The sequence below is a fragment of the Solenopsis invicta genome, chromosome 2, assembly GCF_016802725.1.
Source record: "Solenopsis invicta isolate M01_SB chromosome 2, UNIL_Sinv_3.0, whole genome shotgun sequence".
Taxonomy (NCBI): Eukaryota; Metazoa; Arthropoda; class Insecta; order Hymenoptera; family Formicidae; genus Solenopsis; species Solenopsis invicta.
In genome coordinates, this window is record NC_052665.1 from 23817126 (window position 1) to 23834087 (window position 16962).

At 42.3% G+C, this 16962-nt stretch overlaps 1 protein-coding gene across 1 annotated transcript; it reads left to right on the forward strand.

The window, feature by feature from the left end:
- The first annotated feature begins 6639 nt into the window (after window positions 1-6639).
- Window positions 6640-7324, forward strand: LOC105202563 (spindle pole body component KRE28-like). Its single transcript, XM_011171138.1, has 2 exons — window positions 6640-6853; window positions 6897-7324. The coding sequence occupies exons 1-2, from the start codon at window positions 6640-6642 to the stop codon at window positions 7322-7324; spliced, it is 642 nt and encodes a 213-aa protein (XP_011169440.1).
- The last annotated feature ends 9638 nt before the right edge of the window (window positions 7325-16962 follow it).

Genomic DNA, 16962 nt, shown 5'->3' on the forward strand with positions numbered 1-16962 from the left:
TTACGCAGAACTACCGGTTAGGTTTACACGCGTGCCCCCGTTTTAATCCTCCCCCACCCCCACCCGGTTTGGTCCACCCGCGTGACCTTATCTCCGGTTAGGTCCCCCCGCGCGACCTGAAATATTCCCCCCCTTCCCCGCACCCCCCTGAGATCCCCGAGTTAGAATCCGCGTATGCATTCTACTAATGTCAGCGGCAGCGATAAGTCTATTGGTAGAGAAACCCATAGATATCGCGTGTGCAACAACTCCACCTTTTCCGTCAAATACTTCTCTCCAAATTTGAGCTTGGAATAAATCCGACATCGTGTGTCTACTCGCCTCGTACAATATCATAATATCAAGCCCCAGTATTTTACGCTCGAAAGTTAATGATGTCTTTGCTGCCCACAAGGAGAATGCCTGTTCAGCCATTGTCAGAGTCGATTTATCGGCAAATTGAAAATTCCACGTTATATGCGTTTTTGTCTACTTTGGCGTTTGCCTATTTTGTTTGTAGTGTGGAATATTCCGATTACCGCATCGCGGTCGACGCATCACATTTCTTGTCACGTTATTCAAAGTACCGTCACCAGACAATTGATAATATTATTGAAAAAGCGCAAGTGCATGAGTTACACCCGAATTACCCATCGAAAGCTGCGTGTTAGTTGAGATAGTCATATTTGTAAAGATATTATATCACATCAACATCTTGAGACACGCAATTCTCTGGTTTAACAGCAAAAATAGTGGTAACGACAAAAATGAGCGTAACATGCATCGCGAGCAGTTTGAGGTGATAAAAGTCAATTAACGTTAGATGCGTTGCGTATTCGCGACTGGAAGAATACTAGATTGATCAAGCTGTAGTTTTGGCTACTTATAAAGAATGCGATACAAAATGAAAAAGGAGGAAGGAAATGTCGGCGAAAAAAGATACCGATTGCGAAATAACTTTTTTTATTTGTCATAAGAGAATCGCACAACATTGCAAAAACGTGTAATTATGTACATTAGTAAATTTATGAGAGATAATACAATGTTGTTAGTAATACTGTGCTAACGGCAGCGTATAATTAAAGCATTGAATCGCGCAAGTTTATCAAAAGAGAACAAAGGCGGTAGAAAACTTCTTATCGCGGCTGTGGTCGTCGTCGGCATTATCCTCGTTATTTCTGTTATTACAGTGCTAGAGACCATATTTCCGTCAAGTCATTAGCGTCGGAGGAAGTAAAAAGCGCCGAAAGTCTTCCATCTCGTTTGCGGTCATCGTCGTTATCTTCAATATTTTCGTCATCCTCGATGATGTCACCATTGCCGCCATCATCGTCGTCGTCATCGTCGCAAAACTTGCCAATATCGAGATCTCGAGTCTCCCTCTTATTTCTTTTTGTTTTGATGAATGTAAAATTGACGGTGAAAATAGATTCTTTGTGCGTTGCGACCACCATTCGTACAATTTAATAACGTTATCCATAGCACAATTTTTAACATGTCGCCTGCAGTAGAACGATCTTGATGCTTTCAAATCCCTGAGTCTCTCAATGTCCTCGAAGTCAACCTCGATACTGTCTATTCTGCACTCGTGATCCTCGTCAAGATTCTGTTGCAGCCACGTCTTTTTTTAAAGCCTTTTAACGTATATAATGACTTCGTCATTCTTACCATCAAATAGTCCGTCGAATACAGCGCATCTAATTAGTATTTTTTGCTTGTCAAAACTCAATATCGCTATCTTTCCAGTGCAGGTGATGGTGATGATCCGTTAAGCAATTTGCTTGTTTTTTATAATCCTTTGTCAGAAGATTCCATGGTAGTGGCACATAAAATACATAATGTGTAAGTTCGTCTCCTTGTCGCAGGACAGCTACCTCCTTAACTCGAAAATTGTTACCCATGATAAATCCTTGTATGTTTACAAAGATTGGTACGTCACTCAATTCACGCGCGTATGCCATTTTTTGTCGTCAAGAAAAAAGATGAGAATGAACGATAGATGCGAACTGTTTGATTTCGCAGAAGCAAATGCGTTTTTTTATAGATCAGCAATGACAAGTTGCGTAACAGTAGTAGTACTAGCATTGATGTTATCTTTATCGAGGTTTGCGGTTTTAATATTCACTACACGATTTTGCGTACTACATTTGTTAAAGGATTATATTGCACCACTCTGTCATGAATAATCAGACAATAAGCCGTAGTATTTTCCGGAATATTTTCTTTACACTCGAATTCGATGCGAACGTCTACAGTGGCGCTTTTCACCGATACGTTTTGCCTTGAACAATCAATAACCACGAGAGAGCCATTGTCTAAAAATTCTACGAAAGACAAAAGAGGTTTGCGATTGCATCCATAATAAACTTTTCTAATTTTGTGTACATATCGTACAATATAGCGTACTTATGATTATCGTAATCTAAATTCATATTGTCGTAAGGATAAAATTCGGAATTTAAATATAATTTTACATTGGTAAATGTACAATGATCAAATTTAGAGGCATCTTCCGCGAAAATGATTTGTCTTCCTGTTTGCAACGTGAAAATTATATATTGCGGTTTCTCCAATTGTGTAGCAGTTTTTACAGTTCATGAATGTTTGGTAGTGCTCTGTAACAGCGGAAACTCGTACAAGTTCCAAGATCGAAAGCCCGTGCTAAGATATCGACCACTCTCCAATGTTCGTAAAAGCGCCAATTTGTTAACATCGTTCAACATCACGTGTGGCATCTTCCATTGTACTCTTAATAGAGTTAGTACCCGTTCTTTCGCGGAAATACTTGCGATTATGCAATTGGCGTCATTGAGTGCGCGTATAAGAATAAGTTCGTGACGCGCATTGATAATCAGACGTTTGTAATCCTCGCAAAATCCTAGAAGAACATTGAGAGGTACACAATAGTTAAATTCCCTCGCAGTCCGTTGCATCACGATGTCCCATCCTGCATTTTTCAATGTTCTGTTTTGTTTGTCTGTTAGCGATACATAATTGTGCTCGTTATACCTACGTTTCTATTTCTATCGATCTCTACGGCATCAAGTTCATATCGAATCTCACCGAAAATAAACGCTACACAATTATTAACTCTTCTCATTGGCGTCATTGTCGAACTACCCTTATCTTTCGATGTCGACGGCGCGTTAATCTGTTTTAGCGAAAACTTTTCCTTGACGTACAGAAAACTCTCACATGGTAGAGTATACAAATCCTGCTGTTGCATCGGTATGCGTATCTCATCGCTATATCCAAAAGTGGTGTTTCTATACGATTTGTAAGTGTGAGTTTCGATTTTAACAATACAATCGTCGAAGACGAGCTCACCGCCGATACTTAGAATATCCTGGGCCATATTCTTTTCTCACGACGAAACCAAGCAATCGTAAAAACGCAACATTCGCTGTCCTCAATTCACGTTTTCTTCCTCTCGTCCTTGCAACGTTATTCGTGTCTCTTTCCGGATACGTTCGCGGTGCATTTCCTTTCGCGTGAGACTCGTTCAGAATGAGCATTGTTTGCATACGAGCATATCTATCATTTTCGTCGTAAGTAAAGTCGAATCACTACTTCCTCACCGTGAAAATCGATCGCTCATCTGTTCTGATCGACGACGCGCAACATAATATTGGTGACGCTCCGCGCAATAACGGGAAGATAAATGATTTGAACCGGCGTGATCGACAATTTATATCCCGGTGGAACGTTCGTTTTGAATTTGTGAATCGTATACACCGGCTTATCGTTGCTACACGCGTTTCTTTTTTTTTTTTTTTTTTAGTTGGGAAACGCCTTTATGGGTTCCCGGTCCTGTGAGGACAGGAACGCGGAGTATGTGAAACTCGCCGACCTAACTGGTAACCGGCATACTCACTAAAACCCAACTTTTTCCGGCGTCTGGGCTCGGGACGGATCACGGGATCGAACTAAGCATGCACCGCGATCCGTCCTAGCCCAAACGCGTCCCCGCCCGAGAGCAGGAACCCCCCTCCGAAGTTAGCGGCCAAAGCTCAACCGAAGTCGAGCCCCAGCCGCCCGAACCGGGATGCCGGGTGTGCGTCGGACCCCCCTGGAAGAGGGCCATAGGTACGCATTCCCGCATCCCCAGCCCCGAGACGGGTCAGCCGGGCAACTACCCCGCCGCTGATTCCGCTCGAAGCGTACCTCCTCAACAGTGGAGAGGATAGGGCTCTCTGTCCGGTCTAGCCGGCGCTGTGAGAGTCCCCCCTCCCTTGTTCCTTTCCGGCCATCCCCCCTTCACCCTTCCCTGAGGAAGGGGGAAAGAGGGAAATGTAGCCGCGCCACTGGGTTGTCCCTGGCGGCGACAGATCCGTCGCCGCCAAGACACCGGCGATCTCTGAATGCGGGCAGGAAGAGGGCGACAGAACTCACCCTCTCCCTACCCACTGCCCGCATTTTTTATCATTAAGGGAGAGGAGAAGGTCCATGTTGATGCAGGAACCTTCTGCGCCTCCCCCCCCCCCTCTTCGCCTTCTCTCTGGCGGCGCATCGGGAGCTTTCTCCCGCGCCCGCTCTGCCGCCTCCTTCTGCAACATGACAGTGTCGCAGAAGGAGGCCACTGCCGCCCATTCGTCGGCACTGGCAAGCATCCGCCCCACCACCGTGGGGAGGTCGAGACCGGCCCTTATTCTGTCGGCGAGGTCACGGTGCTCGACAGCCCAGGCCGGACATACCTCTAAGGTATGTTGCGCCGTGTCCCTCGCCTCTGGGCAGTAGTGGCACTTCATGGTGGCCTCCCGCCCAACCTTCTCGTGCAGGTATTCTCCGAAGCACTCATGCCCAGAGAGCACCTGCGTCACGTGGAACAAGAGATCCCCGTGCCCCCTGCCCACCCATTCTCTGAGAACGGGACCAATGGCCTCGACCACCCTCAAACCAGCCCTGGCATGGGGCAGACGTCCCCGCCAGTGCTCGACCACCTCTCGGTGGGCTTCGTTCCGCCAAGTCTCCAGCATTTGCTGTGTGGCAGGCTCGCCCCCGCGGGCAAGCTCCTCCTTCCACTCGTGGGTGTCCGCGAGGGAACATGCCACGTAAGCCCACGGAGGCGAATCCGCCAGCAAACACACCGCCTCCCAGGAGATGGTGCGGTACGCGCGCGAGACCCTGATGGTCATCTTACGTTGCTCCCTCTGGAGCAACCTTATGTTATTATTGTTGGCCACCAGAGCCTCACACCATACCGATGCCCCATACATCGCTATTGACCGCACCACCCCCATGTAGAGGCAGCGTACCCTCTCGGATGGACCACGCAGATTGGGCATTAGCCGGCTGAAACTGGAGACAGCGGCGCCCAACCTGGCGGTTGCTACACGCGCCTGTGGTAATGTTACATTCTACGCAAATAATATTTACATTCATGATATTTACTGGTTCGTTGGACCGGTACCATTTGTTCGGTTGCAATACGCGAGATAAAAACCCAATAGCAAACCGATATTATTTAATTGGGTAAAATCGACTTGAAACACATCGTATCTCATTTTTCATAGTATTATCGTTAGCGCGAATAATTATCGAACGTTCATCCTTTTCATCATTGTCATCCTCGTAGTCAAAAAGGTAATCGGTATCATCAGCAATTACATCAGAATATCTTCCGTCGCGGTTCTTACCGCTTATTCGTTGCTGGCGAAGTATGGCGGCTCTCAGAAATCTGTTTATAGCTGGTAATTTGTATGATCCTTTGGGAATCGTTATCGTTTTATTGTCAAAGTAAAATTTATTGTTCGTAGAATTAACGTACGGTATTGTGTTATACGTTTCAAAATGCGCAAATCCCAACTCGTACTCGCCGTCGTTGAAATCCAAAGCGGGAAAGTAACTTGCCAAAAGGACGCTGCTTCTTCCAGTTAGCGTGAGAATCAACGACATGACGAGAATTGATAAACGTCTCTCTTTTTCCAATCGATCTCCCAAAGAAACTGTAAACACAATTGTCCACAAATGCTCTGATCGAACGTCTGATACAAATGTCGATTGTACAGTAAATTTATATCGTTCCCCAAATATCGCTCGAATTCTCTCGGCGGCCGAAGATTGCCGAAACCGTTGAAATAAATCGCGATTATTCCTCTCTTTGCATAAGCAACCCAATGAGTGCTCGCCCTTGTCAAGTCGTCGACATTTACGATTTCATTCTCATTGCGACGCGGCTTTGTCGGAAGTGCATCGCGCATAAATACGTCCTTGAAAAACGGAATACGCAATCGACAAGCGATGTAACTGCTCATTCGTCGTGATATCAAAGCGCGGCAATTCGTCTTCAATGTTTTCGTCCACGACGTTTTTTTTCCGATTTTTCTCTTAACATCGCTACAACGTTTGTACGGAGACAAACGTAAACCACGTCCCTCCAACGCGCGATTATGACGTTGCATTTCCTCGAATTGTTGTCCCGCTGCTTCATTAACATTTACAGCTTTTGCCACGCTAGCCGCTCCACCCGCCAGAGCATCGAGTGCCCCTAACAAGAGTAAAAACGGTAGAATGCCTCCATGTTTAGCCATAGGAATTCTTGTTTGCGAAGATCTACGAAGCAGATTTCACCAATCAATCACAACTACAAAAAATTACGTCAAAAGCACTTTCGAGGATTTACGAAACAGAATTCAACAATTGAACAAGAATACAAAGAAAATGTTGTCAAAGTTACGTATCGATACCGAGGAATTGTCGAAAAACGTAACATTGTTGCGTGCTAATACGAGAGAATCGATAAAACGACGCGATGAATTCGATGCGCAGACCTTGCTATGTACAAACAATCTGGAAAAGAGATGCAACAAAAATAAGAATGACATCGCTAGCGTTTCGTTCAAATTACTCGATTTAGCGAATAAATACCAAACCAGTCAGCTTTTAGTAACGAAAAATCACTAAGCCTACTCTTCTAGTCACGAAAAATCATAACGCTATCACGGAACTGTCGAGCACAAAAGCCTCCAAAGATCTGCTGGACAAAACAAGTCGCCTTGCATTAGATATTCGAAACAACGTCAAGAGCTTAATGGAAACAAGAGCGACGAAAGATTCGTTGAATCAATTAACGGACAAAGTGTCGCTCGATATCGAAAAGCTCGTAACCATGGTGAACGAGTTAGAAGACAATGATACGAAAGAACGGAACACTATTAGGGAATTGAACAGTAAAATGGCTACCAAAGATATGATTGTTGATTTTAGAAAAAAAATTGAGGGAAAAGCAGAGAAAACCTTGATAGAAACGTCGCTTGCATCGTTAGATTTTACGAAAGATATGATAAGTGAACTACGTTCTGATGTATCGCACCGACTTCTCAGACTCGAGGGTAAAACGAAGTGATCTTACGTACTGTAAATAGAATGTGATACGCACAGTGGTAACAATGAGCGCCAAAAAATGAACGCTCGTGAAGGAATTGCACACGGCGGCTCGACAAAATTTTTCGCGTCGTGGTACGCGGTTTCGACGATTCATGGCAAGCCGACGTGGTCGAAATGCGTCCCTACGTGCGATACAACAACGATCACAATTATATTTTGACTATTATTGATGTACTGAGCTAATACGCATGGGCGATTCCGTTGAAGAGCAAGAGTGGAAACGAAACAGCCGCAGCCTTTTTTCAGAATCTTTCGCAAAGACAAGCGTTGTCCGAAAAATTTACAAACGGACGATGGTAAGGAATTTTACAACTCCACTGTTCAAAAACTTGTAAACACTTACAATGTCAATCATTATTCGACGTACTTGGTAATAAAAGCCTCTGTAGTAGAACGATTCAATCGCACACTGAAGAACGATATGTAGAAATATTTCACGGTCAATGGATCTTACCGATGGATCAACGCGCTCCCGGATCTACTGTCAAAATACAATTGTTGCAAGCATCAAACAATCGGAATGCGCCCGATAGACGTAACTCCCAAAAACGCTGAAAAATTCATGTCGCTTGTATACAATCACGCGAATGTCGCCGCTCTGGCAAAATTCAAGACAAACAATCCGGTACGCGTTAGCAAGTTGTAACAAACCGCCTTCCGACACCCTCCCTAACCGTCCGAGCCATCCGGCCGAATATCCGCCGGACGGCAATTATTGACACATAGCGCCCAATAAAATAAGCAGAGACTGAGCAAGCAAGCGATCGCTCCCGCGCGCTTTCCATCTCCGCACGCACGCGCTCTCGTTTTCGTACCATCAGCAGCCACGCTCTACGCACGTGGCCCGAAACGAGAGACCCAAGATCGAGTGGCGGGGATTCTGCCGCCGGACCGTTCCGCCGTAACACGTTGCGCATACCCTCGATTTTCGGGTATATAAGGCGACGTTTGCCGAAGGCAAGAGACCTGTCCGCTTCTGGCCAGTCCGCCAAATAGAAGCTCTCTAGGTTGTCAACGAGATCGAGTGCCTCGGTCTCTGCCAAGACATTTGGCTCTCAACCGACTCCACTTCCGACTCCGCTTCTGCTTCCCGACTCGCCGCAACGGGCTCAAGTGAAACTTGGGCCCCGAGAAGACATTTGACAAAGTGCGATCCTCTCAGCATCCCGAGTCCGACGTTACCTTGCGTAAGGGGATACGATACTCCGTGCCTCCACCAAGCGCACTTGGCGTGGGGTAGTGTCCTCCGGCAACTGCTGTAGCGGTATCAACCCCCTCGCGACGGGACGCGCGAAACCGAGGACGATTACACGGATTCATGTACGCGCCGCGTCCCGTCTTACTGCACCACGCACCGCGTCTCGCGACCTAGTTTCACGGCCACAACAACAAGGCTGCCTGGATTCCGAGAAAACAGCCCGGCGCCGTTCTGCAAACCGTATCTCGCGTAGCAGGTGATCTGTATATACATTGTGTAAATAGATTTCCGTAATTTCGTCCGAAGTTCATTGCCACGTCCGTCCGCGCGTTTTCGTTACTAGTTAAGATCCGCGATTCAATTACTGTCCGACCGCGTCTCCATCTTCTCCATTATCGCACCGCCGATATTATTGCGTACCACCAACTGTATGTTTACGAGGCATATGTTAGCCTCACCACGTCTGCTCGATTCTAAATAAAACGCTCTTTATTTCACACCAACCAAAAACGACGTCTAATTTCTTCAGGCGACCTTTCGCGCCCGTTCCCGCACCGCCAACCGCCCATGCGCGAAGTACGGTCGTTACAAAGTTTAAAACGATATTAAAAAAAAACTACACACCTAATTGGTCCACTAAGATCTTTTGCATTGCCAAGGTACAACGTCCAAACCCTGTGACATATCTGCTCAAAAATTACCAAGAGGATTTGGTCGCAGGAGGATTCTACAAACAGGAATTACTGCAAGTTTCCAATTCTGATGTGTATCTCGTTGAGAATATTCTACAAAAAAAAAGGAAGCCAGATCTTTGTGAAATGGTTGGGATTGGACAAAAAACACACAATTCTTGGGTGAATAAAGACAATGTATTTAAAAAAATATATTCTGTTAATACAGCACAAAATAAAACATATCAAAAAAACGAACATATTATCATAATATCTTGTAATATCCTCCATAGTAGAATAGCTGTAACGCCAGAAATAACATATCGCTTATCGTCGTATAGACTTAAAGCTAATTTCGATTCTTGTATCGTATATACCTCGTGCAACGCACGTGAAGCCCGTATTAAATACATTGCTTACAATTACAATACTGAATTACATATCACCCCGTATCATATAGCGTCGCGAGAAGTTTTGCCCACTCATCATTTGCAGAAAGATGGACAAACAAAACTTTTCGCGACGCCATATGATAAGGAGCAATATGTAATTCATTATCGTAATCTTAAACAATATATTCAATACAGGCTTCGCGTAACAAAACTTCACCGCGTATTACAATTTGCGTAACGTCCATTACTTCGCAAGTTTATTACATTTAATACAGATTTAAGAACTGACGCAAACAAGGAATTTGAGAAACATCTATATAAACTACTAATGTTAATACAACACAAAAAAAAATATATTATCCTATTATTTTGTAATGTCCCCACAGTAGAGTAGCTGTAACGCCAGAAATAACATATTGCTATCATCGTATAAACTTAAAGCTAATTTCGATTCTTGCACCGTATACACCTCGTGCAACTCAGACCGTTTGATCTCGCCAGGTTTGGGAAAGTTACTTTGTAAAAATAACTAGTTACAGTTAAAGTTTTTGTCTTCCAAAAAATAACTAGTTACCGTTACAAGTTACTGACTTTAAAAAATAACTTGTTACAGTTAAAATTATTCAAAAAGTAACTAAAAGTTACTTTTTTGTTTTTTTGTAATGTTACGTCCTGCGGAGTAACAATTCCTTTCTTTCGAAATCGATGCAGCCAAGCAACCGAAAATTGTGAAAAGATGATCTATCTTAACCGCGCAAATACGCTAAAATTGTCCGGTCGAATCAATACGGCTGGTCCAACCTTAACACGTGCCGATTTTGGCGGAAGCAAACGTTGAAATGCGGATGATTGACCCCATCGACACGAAACACTTGTCGCGCAATTAATAGGTTGGGCGTGGGCAATAATAAGAGACAGTACACTGCGGATTAAAATCCCATAGGAACCATAGGCAGAATCAAGTATAAAAGGAAGGAGCTCCGGAGCTGGCCAGCACTTACTTACAGTCATTTACAGTCACTTACGAGCACTTACCGCACCCTTTTTTATTCTGTTCAATCGCTCTTTTTTTTTTCGTCATTCATTGTTCGCGATTCACTCCAGTTCGATCCGTCGCATTATATGTCCGAGTTTGTGACGTTCGGATTTGTATTTATCGTACTTAAATTTGACGCGGCATTGTGAGAATTAGTCAACAAGTTCTTTGCAACTTCCGAACACTCTGAGTGCCAACCGTCGACCAGCCGTCCGCCGTTGTAAGCTGAATCCGCTCCGCCAACCACCAAATCGTTCGCACCTTCACAAATTTCACCCAACAGTAAGTCTTAGCCGTCCATTATTATTTTTTTTTTTATTTTTACTCATAAGACTACCTTCTCTCTCTAGTAAGATATTTATTATATTGTTACGAGCCGAGCCGTCCCTGCGAGGCGAGTTCGAGCTGCGGTGTGAATAAGGCCGTGAAGCATTCTCCTTGACAACGGCCATTTATTAAAAAAATGAGCTGTCTGTAATTTTGGAGTTTGGTGTGTGATGATATGGTCGTGTTTGGTGGTTAACAATTAAAGTGATTTTGTGTTTGATAAAGAAGTCTAGTTCTTTTCCGGAGTAAGAGCGCGAGTAAACAAGTATCCCTTTTTGCTCGTAACATTTTGGGGGCTCGTCCGGGATCGAACAGACGGACAGAGAGAAACGACATACAATGCCTCTTACAAATACCCCACGCCGAGGGATCTGCACACGTTCCTCGGGAGACGCCGGGCATGCAATGTTAACAACGGGAATTGAGCGGACTCCTGAAAGTGTTGAAGGTGAAACGTCGAGCGCGGAGACACTTCTTCGGATGGCGATGGAGGAGCTTAAACAGATGCGCGAAGAGCGCGCGCTACAGATACGGCAGCAGGAGGATCTTGTGACGCTTCTGCGACAACGAGAAATGGAACTCCGGCATCTTCAAGAAAACCAGCTAAGTCTTTCTTGTAATAGTGCCGCTAATAAAACCAGAGATGCACGCGATCAGAATATTTTGCCTCATTGAGAACATTGAGAGAGAAACTGTTATCACGGGAGAGGAGGAAACCTCTCGAATTTTGTTAAACAATGAGTCGGGTCTTAAATTAAAACCAGATACTTTTGACGGAAGTACTCCGTTACGTGAATTCTTTTCGCAGTTTAACTTAATTGCTCGGGCGAGTCGTTGGAATGAGGAGACGAAAACTGCCGTGCTCGTTTCGTGCTTAAGAGGAAAAGCTCGCGCGGTATTATAAAATGTTCAAGATTTGGATAATTTTAAATTCGCGGAATTAAAATCAAAATTAGAATTGCGATTCGGGGAAATTCATTCTCTACAAAGTTATTACTGTCAATTTACGAATAGGAAACAAAAGTTTGGGGAAAATTTTGCTGCTTTTGGGCAGAAATTGAGAGATTGTCTCAATTTGCGTATCCCGGATGTCCACATTCCGTTCGGGACAAAATTGCTTGTGCACAATTTGTTTCTGTGATATCGGACGGTTTCATAAGGAGAACTCTTCAGTTAGAGGGAATATCATCCTTAAAAGTAGCGATCGTAAGAGCCCAGACAGTAAAATCTATCTAGGAAAGTTACTTTGAACAGAAAAGGAGAAGTAATTTTAATTTTTATAAAAGAAAAGAGAATTATTTCAGTTTAAGGAAAGGAGAGAGTGATGTTGAAAAAGAAGAGAAACAGGGTAAAGATGGAAATAAAAGTAAATTCATAAAACAAAATGGAAATGGAAAAAGATACGAAAATAAAAACCGAATAGAATGTTGGCTTTGCGGGAAAGAGGGACATTTACGTTTTGAATGTCCCGGGAAATTGGGAAACGGGGTATAGTCGAACTTGACGGGGTGAATTTGACTAAGGGAAGAAGAGCCCCGAGGGTTATGGGAAAAAGAATTAAACATTCCTATAGATTAAACAGAATTAAATGTAATTTAAATGAGTTTTGCTATTCTGGAGAAGTAAATAATAAATATTGTGTCTTTAAAATAGATACGGGCTCTGATGTATCAATTTTAAATAGTAGTTTTGTCGATTTTAATAAACAGAAAGTCGAGATTTTTTATTGTGGTTTGAAATATCCCACGGGGGAAAAAATTTTAATTAAATACAAGACAGTTGTGAAAGTTCAACTTGGAGATTATTCTGTAGAGATTCCAATGTTAATTGCTGACATTAGTGATGATTGTATTTTAGGAGTAGATTTTCTTAAAATCGTGAATTTAAAAAATGTATTTGATTCCGCTTTTGGAACTCAATTTTTATCTAGTGAAAAAAATATTTTAAGATGTTCTCGTATGGAAAGTTTTTCCAGGGAAGTTCCTGATATTTTGAAAGAGCTTTTTATTAAGGATTCAGAAAATTTGGAGGAAAGTCAGAAAGAAATTTTTGCGAAATTTTTGATTAAATTTCAGGATGTATTTTCTGATTAAATTGTTGCAGGGAATTGTGATATTGTTGAACATGTCATTAATGTAAAAGATTCTTCCCCAATAAAACAGACACCTCGACGGATTCCAATTCATTTGCGAGAAGAGGTAAAAAAAATTATTCAGGATATGAAGGAACATGGAGTTATTAGAGAATCTCGAAGTCCCTGGGTTTCTCCGGCGGTCTTGGTAAAAAAGAAAGATGGAACTATCAGATTTTGTGTGGATTATAGGAAATTAAATGATGTTACTAAAAAAGATTCTTTTCCGTTACCGAGGATTGATGACATCTTCGATCAATTAACAGGTAATGATTGGTTTTCCTCTTTAGACTTAAAAAGCGGCTATTGGCAAATAAAAATTTCTTCAAAAGATAAAAAAAAGACTGCCTTTTCTATCGGTAATGGTCTTTGGGAATTTAATGTGATGCCTTTTGGATTGTGTAACGCCCCTGCGACTTTTGAAAGATTAATGGAGAAGATTTTGCAAAATGTATTATCAAAGATTTGTTTAGTTTACCTCGATGATGTTATTGTATTCGGCAAAAATTTTGAAGAAATGTTGGAAAACATGAGAAAAGTGTTTCTTCGAATTCGCTCCGCGAACTTAAAGATTAATCCTAAAAAATGTGTTCTTTTTGGAAGAAAAATTAAATACTTAGGTCACATTGTATCAGTTGAGGGCGTTACAACGGATCCAGAAAAGATTGCAACTGTAAGAGATTGGCCAATTCCGCATAATAAAAAGCATATTCGTAGTTTTTTAGGATTTTGCTCATATTATCGTAGATTTGTTAAAGAATTTTCGTCTATAGCTAAACCGTTATATGCTTTAACTGAAAATCAAGTACAATTCTTTTGGGATGAGGAATGTCAGAGAGCTTTTGATAAGCTGAAACTTGCATTAACATCGTCTGCCATTCTTTCTTTTCCAAAGGGAGACGGGGAATTTGTTTTAGATACTGACGCTTCAAATGTAGGAATTGGCGCAGTCTTGTCACAAAAGCAAGGTGAAGAAGAAAAAGTCATTGCTTATTTTAGTCGAGTATTTTGCAAAGCTGAAAGGAATTATTGTACAACGCGTCGAGAATTGTTAGCTATTGTTGATTCTATAAAAACTTTTCGTCATTATCTTTACGGACGGAAATTTACGGTCCGAACGGACCATATTTCTCTAAAATGGTTAATGTCCTTTAAAGATTTAGAAGGACAGCTAGCCCGTTGGATGGAAAGGCTTCAGCAATATGAATTTGAAGTGATCCATCGGAAAGGTCAATATCATAAAAACGCTGACGGTCTTTCCCGACGACTGTGTGAAGATTACGGGTGTCAATATTGTGCTAAGGTGGAAATGAGAAATAGCTTATTAGAGGAAGGGATTATAAGACGTCTTATTTTGGAAGGAGAAAACTTAGAAGAGTGGCAAAAAGATCAAAAAGAAGATCCTAGCATTTCTTTCATCTATCAAAACAAAGTCTCAGGAGAACGACCCTCGTGGACAGAGGTTGCTTCTAAAAATGCTTCTTGTAAAATCTATTGGTCATATTGGGATGCACTTGTTTTGAGAAATGGTATTCTTTATAAGAAATGGGAGTCTCTAAATTTGAAATCAAAAGTTTTGCAACTAGTTGTTCCGCGTACGCATATTAGACGAATTTTAGAAGAAGCGCACGATTCTTCTACTGGAGGTCACTTTGGGGTTAATAAAACTCTGGAGAAAATTCGTAAAAGATTTTTCTGGGCTACGTGTAAACAAGATGTTGAAGAATGGTGTAGAACTTGTAGAATTTGTGTTTCTAAAAAGGGTCCTTCCGGAAAAGGAAAATCTCCCTTACAAATTTATAATGTAGGAGCTCCATTCGAGAGAATACAAATGGATATACTTGGGCCTCTTCCTCCAACTTCTTCTGGAAATAAGTATTTACTCGTTATTGTTGATTGTTTTTCCAAGTGGGTAGAAGCCTTTCCACTTAAGAATATTAGGACTAATACGATAGCAGAGATTTTAGTCAAAGAAGTTATTTCTAGACATGGAGTTCCTTTAGAAATTCATACCGATCAAGGAAGGAATTTTGAATCTAAAATGTTTTTGGAATTAATGCGTATACTTGGAATTAGGAAAACAAGGACGACTCCCTTACAGCCTCAGTCTGATGGACAGGTAGAGCGCCAACATCAGACTATAATTAGTTATTTATCAAAATTTATTTCCGAGAATCAACAGGATTGGGATCATTGGGTTCCAATGTTTCTTCTAGCGTACAGATCTTCAAAACATGAAACCACTGGTGTAACTCCTGCTGAGTTATATTTTGCCCGAGATTTGAGACTTCCTTTAGATTTGTTGCGAGGAAGTCCTCCAGAATTTGAAAAAAATTCTGATGAAGATTATGTTAGAGGGTTAAGAAGGAAGTTGGAATCGATACATAATGACGTTAGGGAACGAATGGATTTAAGGTCTACTCGAGTGAAAAACAGGTATGATCGAGGGGTTAAGCAAATTCTTTTTCAGGAAGGGCAAAAGGTTTGGTTGTTTAATCCTCGAAGAGTTAAAGGGAAAGCTCCTAAGTTACAAAGAAATTGGGAGGGTCCTTATAAGATAATGAGGAAACTTAGCGAAGTGGTATTCTGTATTCAGAAATCATTGAGACATAGGAAAAAAATGATTCATGCGGATAGGTTAGCACCGTATTTGGAAAGGCAATTGGAGTAAGAATAGAGAATCAGAGCCCGCAAAATTTATTTGTTGTTGATTTGGAAGTGACACAGACAACGCTTAAAGTCCCCGTGACAGGAGATTATCATAAGATTCAGCATTTTAGAAGACAACACTCGGTAACCCATAACTGAGATCCGGGGTTAAACAAATGGGTTTGTCTTACAAATGGGTCTCAGAAGTGGACGACGCTCGGTAACCTGTGGCAGGAGCCCAGGGTAGAGCAGGAAATCGTCATTTTGGTTTGAATCGTGGGTGTTGAGTTACCCAAAGTAAAAAACTGGGGTAGGAAAAAACATCTAGACATTTTCTTTTTCTCCTAAAAAGTGTGAGTTTTGGAATAATGCGAGCGACGCTCGGTAACCCGTGTCAGTGACCCGGGGTAGAGCAGCAAGTCGTCGTGTTTTTCTAGAAATCTTCACCTTGGGAAATGAGGTTCATAGGATGTCTGACTAAAGCTTTTTCTTTTCAGAGTTATGTTATTTACAAAAGAATACTTGTCGGATTTTGTTTTTCATTTCAGTTCTAAGGCTCCTTTGAGATGATGTACATCGTATAGAGAGTCACTGAAATATTTCTTGTACTTAAGAAGACCGTCTTGCCCCGGTGTTTTTGATCCAAGGTTTTCCCGCGGGCCTTAGGGCAAATGCCGAGACGGGGACTTGGGGAGCCTTTATGGCGATGAGTCCTTGGAAAATTTAGTCTTCTCCTCCCCCTTGTCCGAAAAACGAAGAGACAAGCGCACAAGCTAGAAATTGAAGAACTTTTGAAAATCCTTGGCGTTAGTTGTCAAGACGACAACCTTGAAGAAGGGGAATAGTGTTACGAGCCGAGCCGTCCCTGCGAGGCGAGTTCGAGCTGCGGTGTGAATAAGGCCGTGAAGCGTTCTCCTTGACAACGGCCTTGTTTATTAAAAAAATGAGCTGTCTGTGATTTTGGAGTTTGGTGTATGATGATATGGTCGTATTTGGTGGTTAACAATTAAAGTGATTTTGTGTTTGATAAAGAAGTCTAGTTCTTTTCCGGAGTAAGAGCGCGAGTAAACAAGTACCCCTTTTTGCTCGTAACAATATTTTTCAAAACACTTATATACCCAATATTATTTCACTACCCTTCCTTTCCTCCCTCTATTACTCTCTGTTCACTTTCCGCAGGATACAATCGAGCT